General features: G+C 44.5%; 1 protein-coding gene across 1 annotated transcript; it reads right to left on the bottom strand.

Annotated features, from left to right (window-relative positions):
- Positions 1 to 12,246: 12,246 nt before the first annotated feature.
- On the bottom strand, positions 12,247 to 14,136 carry LOC109935921 (anoctamin-10-like). The gene has a single exon (XM_048617809.1). It carries the CDS (start codon positions 14,134 to 14,136, stop codon positions 12,247 to 12,249), a length of 1,890 nt encoding a protein of 629 aa, XP_048473766.1.
- Positions 14,137 to 16,782: the final 2,646 nt, after the last annotated feature.

The raw sequence follows: 16,782 nt of genomic DNA, 5'->3' as shown, positions 1-16,782 counted from the left end.
CCAGATCTCCAGCAATCGCGGTTCTTTGTTTTATTTTCACGGAAGAGTCCTGAAACGCCGGACTCGAAACGTTAACTCCTCTCCATCGATGCTGCTAGATCTGCTGAGTTTCTCCAGCATTCTCCGTTTGTTTCAGATTTCCAGCATCCTCTGCATTTTGCTTTTATTCACATATGAATTGTCTACTTCTGCGTTTATCTGGTCTTAAGTCACGTGCTGCCACTACTCACCTCTTCAGATGTTTAGAACAGATATTTTCAGTAACCTGTTGAGGGGTGTTAGGGCACTCCTCTGGAGCAGAAGGGACTTGAACCCTGATCTTGCAGCGGATTTGAACCCATGATCTCTCACCTACTAATTCACTGCAAAGTGAATTAAAATGCATTATACCTCTAGACCAACAAGCAGGCATGAGGGGATGACTGGCCTACTCCTGCTCCTAATTCCCGTGCCCATATGCCTGTATGCTCAAAGTGATTTGAAGACGAATTACCAAGGGTCTGAACATTGTACAAGTTGTTTCATTAAAAATTTGCAAAGTGTTATGGATCAGACTAGATTCCCCCCTCAATATTTTAAGAAGGTAGCCTAGACCCTAACTTTTCCCTTATTTTGAAGGTAGATGTGAAATGCTTGTTCCAGATGTGATGCAAGTGATCAAACTACTGGACATTAAGCAAAACATGATTTATTTAAACACTATAGTTAAAATACAAAGAGAAGAAAGAGGAATTTAGAATAACTTACTAGTGGAAAACCTAACCAAATAATGGATACAGCACCTATTACTAATTAACTGTTCCAATATAGTAACATCCCATAAGCACACCCCTTGGCAAAAAGGTAAATTCAAACACAGATTCTTACCTTGTGGTTTCCCAGTCTAGGAGGGGACAACAAGAAGAGAGATCTCTGAGAACGTCACAGTTAGGAATTATTTACTGAAGCTTCCAATCCTTCTGGAACCCAAACAGCTTCGACTGCTACAGCTTAAAAAAAAACTAAAAAACCTGATCTGGGAGAACTGGCCACACACCTTCTATTGTTACAACTCCTTTTTAAAAAAAGCCTAAAGGCCTCTTAAATTTTTGACTCAGGCTGGAAACCTCTGCCCTTACAACCTCTCTTCAAAAAACCAAGGATAAAATAACCTTTTTAAAGTGGCAGCATTCAGGGCCTGTACTGTTCTCTGTTCTATTGGCACAAAAGCACAATTTTGTTTCAAAAATGCAGTTACATGAATTTGTTAGATGGCGATATTCAGGAAATGCTGCAGCAATTCAGTTTAGTTTTATAGATGGAGACTGGGGCTGGCTATGAGCCTGTTTAATATTCCCTGAGACCAATGGTCTGTAGGTGAAGGTGGAGGGTGAGTGTATCATCAGTCTCACACATCAAGTTTTGATGCTAAAAATTGGTTCATGGATGCTTCTTGCTGCGCTTGGCTGAGAATGAATCTGGGCCTATCTCCGAGCTGAGAAAATGACAGTCTGGAATTTGATATTTGCTGTGACTTAGTTTCTACCAATATGTTGTGAGTGTTATAGATGTTTTTTGTTCATCTTGTTCAGAGATTGACAGTGGTATACACTACAAGATAAGCAGTCCTCCACAATCCTTAAAAATCATCCCCACTGATTACTGGCTCCCCATATTTATAGTGATTCTATACAAATTAACCTTTATTAATATATCCATTATTTGTTCCATTGGGTCTCAGGCATCTCTTCATACCATTTTAGATAATAATAGTACTGCAATTCCATGCACTCAGGAGAGACAAAAACTCACAGCTCTTTCTGCCTCCTGTGTTTTTTTTCAAGTGTGCAATGGGCTTTTGAAAGCCTTTATTACTCAAGTGAGTGTAACAGACTGGAACAATGTCTTACAGTTTTACAAACCCTGCACCAAACTCAGACATTGGATGAGGGAAAATTGCTGTAAACTCCTCTGTGGCCCCTGCCGTGCACAATAACCTACAACCTGTCCTGGACTTCCCACATAAATGCAACAGTCAAGAAGACACAACAACGCCTCTTCTTCCTCAGGCAGCTCAGGAAATTCGGCATGTCCATTAGGTCCCTCACCAACTTCTACAGATGTACCATTGAAAGTGTACTGTCCAGGTGCATAACGGCCTGGTACGGCAACTGCTGTGCCCAGGACCGTAAGAAACTACAGAAGGTGGTGTGCACAGCCCAGACCATCACAGGAGCCAACCTTCCATCCATGGACTCTATTTACATGGCTCACTGCCGCAGAAAGGCGGCCAACATCATCAAAGACCCATCGCACCCCGGTAATGATCTCCTCCAACCTCTTCCATCAGGCAGAAGCCTGAACACACACACCAGCAGCTTCAGGAACAGCTTCTTTGCAGCCATTATCAGACTGATGAATGGACTTTCACCTCAAATAATGTAACCACATTGTAACCTATATGCCTCTAAGTCTTTTTGATTTGTACATTCTTTGCTTGCTCTGTCTGCCTGTACTGCTCATAAACAAAGCTTTTCACTGTATTTTGGGACACGTGACCATAAATCAATCAATCAGTGGAATAGACATTGTGTGTGTGTGTGTGTGTAAGTGTGTTGCATAAACAATATTGTGTTTCTATCCATATGAACCATTTACATGTCACTTGGGTTCAGTACCGAGGAGAAACTGATCCTTAATGAACAGGTTAGCACCTTCCAGAACCATCTAATTATGTGCATCACACTTCAAAAGCAAAATGTTTAAAAAGACAAAATGTGCCAGTCATTTTCTGCTGATTATTTTCTTTCAGGTTCAGAAAAACTCTTTCAGCAGTGGCAGACAATCTACTCAGCCTCCTTTAATCCTAGGAATGTGTCCTAAAGCTTAATCATCTTCCAAAATGCCTATTTGTAACAGTAAGATACTGTGGCCAAAAGAAAGGTTAGCTTAAATTACACCTAAGGCACCCTTTAAACTTTAGAATATTACATTGTATTGTTAGCTGGTACAACACTCCTCTCACTATAGGTTTCTGTGCGAGCTGTAGTTCAGTTAGTACACAGGTTCCAGTTTCAGGTCCCACACTTGGGACTGAGGGAGTGCTGCACTATCCAAGGTGCCACCTGTCAGAAGAAATCTTAAAAGCCCCCATCTGCTCTCCAGGATCCTTGGGAGTGGAACATCTTGTCAGAGCAGATGTGATGGAGACGGAGGAATTGGGAAAACAGGATGGAGTTTTTGCAGGATACAGGGTGGGAGGAGGTGTAGTCTAGGTAGTTATGAGAGTCTGTGGATACACCTTCTCCCGTCTTGTCTCCACTCCCCACCCCTCCCTGCCAAGGCCCATTCCCTTCGCCACTCCTTAGTTCGCACCACATGGCCCACCAACCATTCCAATCTGTCCGGTACCTTCCCCTGTACCTGTAAAAGATGCAACACCTGCCCACACACCAGCTGCCTCACCCTCGTCCAAGGCCCTAAACAGCCCTTCCAAGTGAGACAGAGCTTCTCCTGCATCTCCTCCAACCTAGTCTATTGCATCCGGTGCTCCCGATGTGGTCTTCTCTACATCGGTGAGACCAAACGTAGACTAGGTGACCGTTTCACCGAGCATCTCCTCCTGGCCTGTAACGCCCAGCCTAGCCTCCCGGTCACCGCCCATTTCAACTCCCCCTCCGACATGTCTGCCCTCAGCCTCTTACAGTGTCACAGCGACTCAGAACAAGACCTTAGATTTGAAGAACAAGACCTTATCTTCCGCCTGGGCACTCTCCAGCCTGGAAGACTCAACATTGGATTCTCCAATTTCAAATAACCTTCCCACCCACACCCCACCCCACTTCTAGCCCCACTTCCTCCCTCCAATCCACCTTCTGACCCTCCGTTCCAGCCACCAACCGGATCCATCCCTCCCATCGACGAACCAGGTCGTCCCTACCACCAGTGTCCACCTATCACCACCTTTCTGCCTCCACCCCTTCCCCCACTTTATATCTGCAGCTTCCCCCTACCCCCACATTCTGTCCTGAAGAAGGGTAACACCCAAAATATTGACTGCTATTTTCCTCCAGATGCTGCCTGGCCTGCTGTGTTCTTCCAGCCTCCTGTGTGTCTACCTTGGATTCCAGCATCTACAGTTTTTTTCTGTCTTTAACCAAGCTCCATTAGAAGATTAATTAGGGTTTTCCCCAGGCTTTGTAGGGACTATCTCACACACACAAACAGTCTCAGAGTTAGCTGTGTCTTCGTGGTAAGGCTCACTACTGAATCAGCAGACTGAGGGTTCATAGTCCTCCACTGGGTATGGGAGCACATGATCCTGGCTAACACTCGACTGAGCACTACTCTGTTAGAGGTGTCATCTTTTGCATTAGGTGGTATACCAAGATGGCCTGCACTCTCAGCTGAACACAAAAGACCCCATGAAACTACATGAAGAGGTGGGATCTCTCAACATTTATCCCTTAACCACCATCATTATCTAAGTAGATTTCCTGCTTGTGGGACCTTCCTCTGCGCTGCTAGGTTGCTGTGTTTTCTTCTTTGCAGCCGTGAGTACACTTACAAAGAAACATACCAAAGAAAGGTACAATATCAATGCAAACCTTCCCATTGAAATCAATGATAAGTAGATGGGTTTGCTCTTGCGCATCTCCTGCTCATCAGGATAGCAGAACTGAGAGAGTGGGTATACGAAGCAGGTCAGCTCACAGCCGTCCTTGTCGGGGTTACGATTATGAGTTGTTTACTATCACATATATCAAGAAAGGTACAGCGAAAAATGTTCTGTCGCCACAATCTGGCACCATTTTGAGTTACAAAAAGAAATTACATGAGGAGAGTTCACCTTCCATACGAGGAGCCTTCAGACACAGCTGTAGGGCTTGTGAGAGGTGTCACGGGCCTTGAGCAGTCCCTGTGCTTCAGGCCCACTGCAGCCAGGGATCCCAGCTCTGGGCGCCCCCTCCACCACAGCTGACGACTCACCAAGCACTATTCCGTCTTCCTCATAATGTCAGAAGGTGAAGAAAAGCAAAAATGAGAACGAAAATGACGAGAAAGAAGAAGAGATGAATGCGGATGGGGTCGGGGCTGAACACTATCTACCGTGCAGACGCTGCGATCTTGGAAGTAAGGCAGAGCATTCAATAACAGAATGAGGAACATACTTACCTGAAAATGGTAGGAACTTGCAGATGCTGGAAAATCTGAGACAACAAGGTGCAGAGCTGGATGAACACAGCAGGCCAAGCAGCATCATAGGAGCAGTAAGGCTGATGTTTCAGGCCTAGACCCTTCATCAGCAAATTTTCTGAAGAAGGGTCCAGGCCCAAAACATCAGCCTTCCTGCTCCTCTGATGCTGCTTGGCCTGCTGTGTTCATCCAGCTCTGCACCTTGTTGTCTCATACTTACCTGAAAGATCGGGTTGTAAGGAATTGAGCATGTCAGCACACATCTTTGTTGAACCAGTTGGTTTAACGCCATTCCTTGCTTCAATTGAAAGGAGTTCCCGAATGTGATGTAAAAATCCTGTTAATCAGACAATTCATCTCTCAGTGGAACTTTAAAACTAAATTCACAAGACAGACTCATACTGATTATTGGCATTTCCATCGCCATCAAATGTTTGCTTCAAAATTTGTGAATAAATTTGTACCGTGAGTAATGCAAATAAATTTTAAAAGAGTAAATGTGACAGGTTGACATACACCCCATGTCTGACTACACTCCAGCTGTCCCAGAGTCAGATGTGCCTGAGTGGTAAAACTCTGCATTGAATCAGCAGGCTGCGGGTCGTGCCCTATTCTGAACACATGATCCTGGCGAACACTCCACTGTAGCACCACACTGTCAGGAGGTGCCATCTTCTTGGGTCTGATGGTTCACCAAGGCTTTGTCTGTCTTCTTAGAGGAACAGAGAAGACAAGGACTGGGACAGTTACTAGGAAATCTAGATAGATGTCTACAGCGTCATGATGGGGTTGGGAGAGAGCGGGGTGACAAAGCACTGGATGAACTAACTGTGTCTGAAGGCTCCTCGTATGGAAGGTGAACTCTCCTCATGTAATTTCTTTTTGTAACTCAAAATAGTGCCAGATTGTGGCGACAGAACATTTTTCGCTGTACCTTTCTTGATATATGTGATAGTAAACAACTCATAATCGTAACCCCGACAAGGACGGCTGCGAGCTGACCTGCTTCGTATACCCACTCTCTCAGTTCTGCTATCCTGATGAGCAGGAGATGCGCAAGAGCAAACCCATCTACTTATCATTGACTTCAATGGGAAGGTTTGCATTGATATCGTACCTTTCTTTGGTATGTTTTTTTGTAAGTGTACTCACGGCTGCAAAGAAGAAGCTACATAAGTGAGCAAACAGCTTTCTCACAGTGGGAAATGCAAGGTGGGAAATGCAATCTACTGATATACATCCACATCCACATAAACAGACATGCATATAGTTTTCCGTACATATCCATTGCAGTCTCTTTCCAAAATTTCATCGATATTCTTCTTTCTGTTTATACGATGGTCTTAAAAAATTATACAGCTGCATGATTATTCCTAAATTGTGAACCAGTAAATTATATCAAAGAATTTAATCCAGCCCACTCTATCACAATGATTATCGATTGCGTAAATTACGCGTGAAATCATCCAGTAATTGTTGCTGGGACAACGTGAATGGTCAATCATGATCATAATGTTCTCTTTCTCAATGCAGAATAAATCTGTGATGTTGAATGCGGAATTTTTATTTACATAAATGCACGATATTAACTTTCTAAATAGGGATGGAGGCAACGCTGAATGTTCACCATGGCACTTAATACGTTTGCACTTGTCCTGCAAAATACACCAAGGAACTATTTGATGATGAATTCTCCTAAAACTTTACTGCTGACAAAACATCACTTTTCAGCCAGAGTTTATTTTGGGATACTTTATTGCAATTTATTACTTTGCTTTATCAAAAAAAAATTATTGTTCCAATGCAAACTTGATTCGAAGGTACTTAACTTTCCTCTGACCTTCTATAGTCACCATTTTTAAGTGGGAGGACACTCAGTTTTACATAAGGAACAAATAGTCACATGCCCACAAAGACTTTAAAATGATCATGTCTAGACTTTCTAGAGTCATAGAGTGACTCAGTGCGGAAACAGATCCTTTGGTACAACCAGTCCATGCTGAACACAATCCCAAACTAAACTAATCCCATCTGCTAGCTCCTGGCCCATATTTCCCCATACCTTTCCTATTCATGTGCTTATTTAAGTGTTTTTAAAATGTTGTAACTCTGCTCACATCCACTACTTAGAAAGTTCATTCCGCACGCGAACTACCCGTTGTGTAAAACATTTGCGCCTCATGTCTTTTTTAAATCTCTCTCCTCTCACCTTAAGAATGTGCCCCCTGGTCTTGAAATCCCCCACCCTAGGGAAAAGATACCTACCATTAACCCTATCTATAACCGTGAAGATTATATAAACCTCTGTAAGGTCACTCCCCAACCTCCTACGCTCCTCTAGAATAAGTCCCAGCCTATCCTGCCTTTCTAGGAGTAGGACACAGTCTGGTATATCGAAGAGTATCTTTTGGAACTAAGCACAAAATTGGGCTGCAATCTGAAGATTAATTACCCAGTAGCAATTCGCACTGATTGATTAGTGTGCTGCTGAGCCCTAAAGAACAAGAAACCGAGACACTGTGGATGTGAGATTCAACCTTGATATGTCCTGGCTCACCCAGTATGTACTAATCTCAGAATGCTCCAATTGGCCTTCTGCCTCTGGTTTGGGGAGTTGAAAGGTTGATCCAGGATTCCCATTGGCAGGAAGTGTCCAGTTAATTTTGCTGGAAGTGTGTGAATAACCACCAGGCTGGTTAGCAAAATATCCAGAGCACATCTTTCACATCCCACACTTGCCAGGGAACCTTTGACAGGGACTTGGACTCAATCTGGTGGGTTTGGTTAACAGGAACTGGATGCTGCCCTGTTGGAGGAAGCTTGTTGATACTCACCTATGTAGAATGTCTACTTGGCTTTGGCACAGAATGCTCCAGTATCACAAACACAGTTATCTTCAGGAGACAAGGCAAACTGGGCAAACCAATCGAATGGAATTAACTCACTTGTCAAACACAAAGAAAAACTGTGCCCGAGATTATATACTAGTCAATACTTTTGGACCTGCCTTGCACAAAAAAGGAAGGTAGCTTCTGGAGGGGAGCGAGGCTGGCTTGAATGGTTTCGTTGAGTCTGTTGAGATGCTGAAATTGAGCTGCTATGCTGTGTAACATATGCCAGCATGCTGGGATAGTGTCCAAGCACTGAGCAATCAGACCCTTTACCACTGCTAACCTAAGCAAAGAAAAAGGTTTATTATTGATCTGTACAAGTACAGTACAGTAATAGAGAATTATATCCTATAAAATGTGTCTGGCAGTTTCCGAAATGGACTGATCATTAACATCAAGTACCACCATTTCAATACATTGGCTACTATGGACTGAAATGGACGCTGATAAAATCCCCATTAAAAGGTCTATGGAGAAAGAGCAGAGTAATTGGACCAATTGGATAGCTCTACCAAAGAGCTAGCAGAGCTGTAGAGGGCTGAATAGTCTTCTGAACTGTAAGATTCAACGACTGTGTAAAATGCTGGCATTGCTAAGTCCTGAACATGAATTCTAAAAAATGTCTAGCGATGCTGTTTACCCAGATTATGTGGGAAATACATGAAGTTGTGTACTTTGCAAGTAAAAGCAGGGACACTGTTTGTGATGAAAGAGTTCACTCAGAGACAAACCTGCACTTTAAATTCACGCTGTAGTTATGGATTGTCATGGCAGGGTCGCAAAATGGGAGCGGTATGTCAGGGGCCAATGCTCTCGGGGGTCCCATCGAGTACTTGGATCAGGGGTGAGGCCACTATGTTCAGGCGGGGTGAAGAGATCAGGAGTAGCTCAAAGGCCCGTGATTTCTGTCCCTGCCCCAGCAATGGTAGAGACTGCCCTGTTCTTTCCATCACACAGTTGACCAGGAATCTCACCTGCTCTCACCGCTGCCCATTGGCATGGGTTGGAAAGACTTAAGGTTGATACATAACCTGTTTCACCCTGTCACAAATGCACCTTCCTTGGCCATCATGTTCTAGAATGGGACTCAAACCCAGAGCTTCTGGTTCAGAGGCAGGGACGCTACGCATTGATCCACAGGACTCCTGTTTGGAGTAGCTAGGAGAAACTGATCCCTTTGCCAGAAAGGCTGGGAACTGGAGGACACAGGGGGGCAGCACGATGGTTTAGTGATTAGCACTGCTGCCCCATAACATCACAGACCCTGGTTCGCTTTCAGCTTTGCATGACTGTCTGTGTAGAGTTTGCACAATTTCCCTGTGTCAGTGTGGGTTTCTTCCAGGTGCTCCGGTTTCCTCCCACAGTCCGAAGATGTGCAGGCTAGGTGGAGTGGCCATGGGAAATTGTCCTGTAGTGTACAGCTCCATTGTGTACTTGGATCAGGGGTGAGGCCACTATGCTCAGGTTGGGTGATCAGATCAGGAGCAGCTCAAGGGTTAACTATGGTAAATGTGAGATTATGGGGATAGGATGGGATGCTCTTCTGAGGGTCATTACAGACCTAATGTGCCCAATGGCCTCTACCTGCACTGTAGAGATTCTATGACATTAATTTAAGACGACTGACATAAGAAGTAGAGGTGACACAAGGAAGTACAGTTTTGTGCAACAGGTGGCCAGGATCTGGAATGTACTGCCTGAGATTGTGGCAGGGGCAATTCATTTGTGGCTTTCAAAGTGGGAATTGGATTCCCATCTGAGGGGAAAAAGTAAATTCCAGAGCTGCAGTGAAGAGGGGTTATGGACCAGCTAACCAGCTGTGATGGAATGGCAGGCTGAATGGCTACTACCCATTGTAAACAATACAACTCCTACTGTGTGGAAACAGGCCATTTGGCCCAACAAGTCCACACCTCCCCTCTGAAGAGCAACCCACCCAGACCCATTCCCCTATGTTTCCCATGTCTAACCCACCTAACCTAAACATCTCTGGGCACTATGGGCACTTTAGCATGGCCAATCCACATAACTTGCACATCTTGGGGAGGAAACCCACACAGACATAGGGAGAATGTGCAAACTCCACACAGGCAGTTGCTTGAGGGTGGAATCAAACCCAGGTGCCTGGATCTGTGAGGCAGCAGTGCTAACCACTGAGCCACTGAGCCACCGTGCTGCCCAGAAATTCTTGCTCAATTCTTACAAGACAAATACAAGGTGTTAATAGAGAACTTTGTGCAGATTTAAACTTGAATAACAACAGGTATGCATGTGACCGAAGCAAATAGAAATGCCATTTGTTTGCTTCAAGTCTTAAAAGAACACGGTTTAAATTTCTAGCTTTCAACATGACTGGCATCTTTGATAATACATTGTCCAATCCAATTTTCCAACTCATTTGTAAATATTTGTTTTGACTGCGTTATTTTAGGAGCACTAACACAGTGTTAACAACATGACAAATGCCAATCCAATCTCCTTCCTCTGTTTCTTGAAGGAAGACTTTCTAATTACCTACAGGTCCATATCATCTCCCTTGTGCCTTTTCTGGAAGAGTGGACTGTCGCTTCAACAGTTGTTGAAGTAGGTGGTAGACAGTTGTTTTATTGGTTTCAACCAGGCAACTAAAAGTAGCCTTATAGGAGCAAATTACTGCAGTTGCTGGAATCTGTACAGAAAACAAAAACTGCCGGAGATCCCAACGGGTCAGGCAGCATCTGTGGAGGGAGAGCAAACTAATGTTTCAAGTCTAGATGACTCTTCATCGGAACCTTGGTTGCCTTTAGATTCTGGGAGGGTGTGAGACCAAGCAGTCCTGATTTTGGCTATTCTTCAGTTGAATTCCTTCCAAAAGTGCATGTCTGTGGTTTCTTCAGAACTACACTCAGTCCCAATGGAGTCAGTTTAAGCTGGAACCTTCAGGGTTTAGACTCTTCCTACCAGGACGACTCCGATCCTCAATTATAAACCATGTTTGTGAGGTCCTGTATATTTACTAACTTCTGTACATATGATAGAAACAGAACTGTAAATGGAGTATGAAATCAGCATGTGATCTCCTTCCACACAGACAGTCACCTGAGGGTGGAATTGAACCTGAGATCCTTGTGCTATGAGGTAGCAGTCCTAACCACTGTGCTGCCCTGTTTACATGGAGAAGGGCTACCCAATAGCATCCTTGGATAACCTTGACCTAATTTTAAAGTTATGCCCTGTTGTTCTGGATTCCCCAATCAAAGGGGAATCTCTCTCTCTTCCTTTTCACATTCATCATTTTCTGAAACACTTCAGATCACCCTTGAATCTGCTATGGAATGGAATACATGCTGCACCTGTGCAACATTGTCACATGTTTTTTTCCTGGTAGTTAGGGTTGGCATATCATTTTGAACTCCAGACTTTCCTCACAGGACATCCATGCACTTGGAAGTTTAAAAGGGTGGGGCAGGGTCATCATTGAAAATCCTAGAAGCTCCATGGTTTGATTGTTAGTCTGGGTTGCATGTCAGTTGTGGAGTGTTAACGTCTGGTTGATCACATTAACAAATTTTAACAGTGTTGTCACTACGGTTTAGAGACACAATTGATGTTAATTGTCTTTGAGCATGTGTGGCACTGTGGAAATCAGTAACTGCTCTCCACAAACAGAAAGCCTGTGTCTTGATTTGTATCTCACTGACCAGCTTGGCCTCTATTAACATGGAAAAACTGCAACCAGGATTAGCATTTCAGGGTGCCTAGGGGGAAGGATTAACTCCATTAGAGTTCCCTTGATTGCTACTGGTTAAATCTTGGTGGAAAAGACCAGTTGCACTAGTGACAGGATTAGACTCGGCGGTGGAGCTGAGTAGTTCCATGCTTACCAACCCTCAACCGAGCTGGAGTGTAAAACAGGAGGAAAATCCAGCACCACTAAATCTTTGAGAGAGTTAACTTGGCACTTGCAGGAGGGAGAGAGAAAATATAGACAAAAGACAAACAACACTTTTTGCTCACTTTACTAGATAAGTTGAATTGCTTAGTAATCTGTTGAACAGCAGCTGGACATTCAGGTAAAGGAATTGTACATTCTAAAGCTGTGAAAGTCACTCATCGGTCAAAGGGGTTAGTCAGGAAATCTGGCTTGAGGTGGCTGCATGAGAGTTGGTGAACTACCTCCGTTTTTGCTTCTCGCAAAGCCTCATCGACAGGATTCATCATGGAAGATAGCCCTCCTGCATTCTTGCTCAATTCTGTCCAGCTTGATGGCAATATCACTAGGTACCTCGGGGATGGCCAGGCGAACAAACTTCTGCATACCCAAAAAACCGTGCTCGATTGCCACCGCCAGTAAGAAATAGTGAAGATCAGGGAGGTCAGAAAATAGTTGCCTGAATTCTGGTGACAAGCTAATGAGTCCACAGTTGGTTATGATCGCCAGTGTGGTGAGATACTCAAATGCCATCTGCCAGGCTCCTATGTTGGCCGACGGGACTGGGAATTGCCTCTGTAAAACCTCGCTAAATTTCATGCTTTCCAACTTGATTCCCAAGACGTTGTTCAGGAAGCTGAAGGAGCCAGCGAGTGGGTAGGCACTGGAAAAGAGGGTCACGTAGCCAAACTTTATGAAGAGCTCCAGGTATTCCTCCAGCAGGCTGTCTGATGAATCCCTGAGGTTGGCTTCCTTTTCAATCAGCTGGAGCCCAATATTGGCTGCAGGCGAAAGTATTTTGTCCAGCTTCATTAACTTGAGCTGTGTCAACCAGTAGGGGACGATGGTGTCGAAAAACTGCCCCATGAACTGGTGAACCAGGAGCTGAGCAGAGAGGGTGTCCGCCAATCGTTTCATATCTCTCAGGTAGAAGGCAAAGTAATAGTGAATTGCAAAATTGTTGATTAGGTAGAAGATAAGGACCTTGGCCAACAAATAGCTTTCATGGGTGGAAGCTAAGCGATGGTTCTCCCTTTCAGTCAAGGCTTTGGCTAAAATAAGGTACACCTTGTTTAGTGCCTCCACAATGGCACTGTATACAAGTATAGGGACGTACGTTAACAGCAGGCTCTGGACTGTTTGCTCCTGCAGGTCGTGTTCTTGAGCCTTTTGGTCCATGTCTAGGTATGTCATTATGAGAAAGGAAGTGATGGTCAAGCAGCCAATTAAGAATGGCATCGACTTGATCAATATCTTCATGTTGCGTTGCTGCTTGAGTATTGAAGTGTCCTTTATGACAGTGGCCTGTTGCAAGCCTAGTTTCTCCTCAAAGCCGGCCCTGACCTGCTCGAAGCCCTCCATCTGCCGGAGAGTCCCCCATTTAAATGTCAGCTCTGCGCTGCGACGTTTCCATCCCTCCAGGAACACGGTAGACCAAATGATATTGTACAGGGCGCAAATAACACACCCGCCAGAGTCTTTCAGGTTGGTGACGTAGAAGAAGAGTTCCAAAAGAGTTCGAAACGCAAGACCCCATGTGAAGTAGCCAAGGAAGCCAAAGTACAAGGCAACTGATTCACCAAAGTAGTTTCTCAAAGCTTGAACGGGTTGGCTGATGATGTAAGAGTGTTTCTTCCATTGCTCTTTCAGGTTCTCCAGCTCTTCTCGATTGTGCATTGGGTACATTTTGGTGAGAAGTTTGGCACCCCACAGCTCCGGGAAAATAGGTTTGCCAGGGAGGAGTTTGATGTTGGGCTGACCAGGTACGAACTCTTCATCTTTAGACCGCAGATTGTCCAGGATGAATTTGAGGATGTACAGCATTTCAGCCGTAGTGAGCAGTTGGGCTTCCGCTTCCCGGAAATTCTGCCTGTCGCTGTACTTGAAGGGCTTGAAGTTCCCGTCCCCATAGACTTTCATCAGCGCTACCTCCTCCGCTCCACGCAGCAGCCTATCCAAGGTGGCTCCAATCAGCAAGACCACGCCTTTGCTATCTGACTGATCGACCATCTTGACCTTCAGCTCTGCCCCACCTGATGATTTTAGCCCCTCAATGCGAGACATCAGCCATTGTACAGTCTCCTGCTTTACCCATGGGGCAAGATCCAGAACAACCAGGGCCAGTGGAAAAGCATCACTGGTCTTTGAAGCATCCTCCATCAATTGACTCGATTATCACTGTTTCTGACCCAATTGCTATCACTAAGTACTTGGACGTCTCTGTTTATTCCCAAAATGAAAAATCACCTCTGTGCAGAAAAGCAAGCTACATTATTCTATAGGTTTAGTGGAGTGGGAAGGTTTTTATACCTAGCTTTAGTGTACATTACAGTTCAGTTGAATTGCATCTTGTTTAAGTTTGAAGTTACTCAAACTGTGTGAACATAGCTTTGTGATGTCGCAAGCTATGTCACGAGGTGACAAAAAAGTTGCTTTCCAGCTGAGGCAACTTTGATGTAAATACAGCAGTATCCTTACAACTCTCACTGTTTCTTCACTGAGCTATTTGCTTTATCCGTGACAGAATGGGGATGGGACAGAGATTGGGCAGATGGAGTGACACAGAAAAGAAGATTCCACGAAACAGTTTAAATGGTCACCATCAGTCTAAGATGGTCACTAATTAATTTTCCACGCATCGCCATTGCTTCTTTTGCTACCGACCTGAAATTGGTGCCACCTTATTCTCAATCCTCCTGCGCCTGGGAACAGTTATTTTCCTACCTACTCTGCATGGACCCCTTTTTGAATAGCACTGTAAAAACTCTTCCCAGCCTTCAGCTCTCCCAGGAAAACAGGCCTAACTTCTCCAATATGTCTTCTTGACTGAAGGTCCCCATCCCTGAAGAACTCTCGTGAATCTTTTCTGCTCCCTCCTGGCGTCAAGAAGAAAGGCTCTTTATCTGGGGACTGGTTGGAATGTGGAACTCCCTGCTGCAGGCACTAGTTTAAGTGAACAGCGTAGATGCAAGTAAGGAGAAAATAGGGAAAACAACAGAAGAGAGAATATAGGGAAAATAATAAATTATATTGCAGATAGGGTGAGGAAAGGGAGGGAGGAGGCTTGTGTGGGACAGGAACACAGATACAGAACAGTTGAGCCAAATAGCCTGTTTCTGTGCTGCACACATCATGGGTATGCCTGAAAAATGCAGAACTTATATCTATATATAACAATAACTGCACCTGTATGTAAATCCTATGAGTAAAGTTGTAAATAAAAAAGGGTGGAATTGCAGTGATCCCGGAAGTACCACAAAAAGCCCCTTTACGTTTATCTTTCAGTTTTGGGAAAATTTACCTTCAATTTGTTTGAAAAGTGAAGTCTAGTGCTGCAAACAGAATGGAGTGGATGTTTTCCCTGTGTTTACATTTTCATGGGACATGGATGTTCCCAGAAAGGCCATCGTATGTTGCCCGCCCTTAATTGCCCTTGAACTGAATGGCTTTCTCAGCCATTTCAGGGGGCAGTTAAGAGCCAACTACATTGCTGTGGCTCTGCAGTCACCTGTAAGCCAGACCAGCTAAGGCTGGCAGATTTCCATCCCTAAAGAACGCAAGTGAAACTTGGGATCTTTAACAGGGAGATGCCTTACTTGAGGTAAATAAAGCACATGCTTGTATCTGTTTCCATGGCTTGTTTCTCCGAGAACAGGTCACTGTCTGAAGCTACAGGCTATAGCTTTAGGGGTACCACTCCACACCAAGAGTGGGTGACCATGAGATTCTCTCACTCTTACCGCCTGACACTGTTGGAAGGATTTGCAAGTTGGACATCAGTACATCTGGTTATGTTATAAATATCCTTCTGTGTTCAACAAAAGCAACACCCAAAATCAGACCTTCTAGACTCTGAGGCAGGAACGCTATTCCCTGTGCTTGAAGACCTCCCACCTGAGACCTCAGTTTAACATTTCAACCCAGGATAGCACCTCCAACAGGGCAGCATATCAGTCCTGCTGAGGATTATCAGATTTGATTCTGTGATGAAGCTCTGGAATGGGGCTTGAACCCAGGACCTCGTGACGCAAGGCAAAATGTGTGCTATTAGCCAAACTACGGTCGACATTTTCTTAATTCTCCAATTTTCTCAGCCTTATTGAGAGACAGGTTAGTGTCTTTTCCTAGTGGCTCACCGACTCCCTGACAGTGAAACGCAGCAGCGTCCCTGGAAAGGAAAGTGTTTTGGTAAACGGCAACTGGATTGTGCTGGCGAAAAGATCTGCAGCTTTCCTCTCGAATCTCAAAATAGTACAGCATAAACTATTTAACGATGGGGGAGGTATTGAGACGATAAGCCAGCGGTGGACAGAAGCACCTTTAAAAGGAAACAAAAAGGTCAATTTGGAACTGCACAGGCTGACATTAAGATACAAACCAAACTTACCAAGCCTCACTTACTCAGAGTGAGACTCACCTCACTTTTCCCTTTTGATCCAATGAGCTGTCCCAGGACAGGTCTTCCTGCAGTGGGGAGATGTGTCTCAAGAATTCAGGAGTGAAAATCAATAATCCCCACGTATCCCCATGAGAACTAGCAGACTGTGAAATGGGCAGGCCATTCTGACCCCTGCACCAAAGAGGAGGGACACAAGAAGGCACTCAAATTGAAAGTAAAGAATTTTCATTCCCATAGCACCATTCACCACTTTAGATACACCAGAGCATTTTTCTGGCAATTAAATACATTTCATTGAATCACATGGTATAGATGAGGTCCTCTGGCCTATCAAGCCTGCACTGACAAAAACTACTCTAAATCTAGTCTAGTCCCACTTTCTAGCACTTGGCCTATGGCCTTGAATG

This window comes from Rhincodon typus, chromosome 38, assembly GCF_021869965.1.
Source record: "Rhincodon typus isolate 14 chromosome 38, sRhiTyp1.1, whole genome shotgun sequence".
NCBI lineage: Eukaryota > Metazoa > Chordata > Chondrichthyes > Orectolobiformes > Rhincodontidae > Rhincodon > Rhincodon typus.
This window is presented reverse-complemented; position numbering and strand designations above follow the sequence as displayed.

What these genes read in the sequence shown, in the direction of transcription:
- LOC109935921 (XM_048617809.1), bottom strand. Translation starts at nt 14,136, where the DNA reads ATGGAGGATGCTTCAAAGACCAGTGATGCTTTTCCACTGGCCCTGGTT.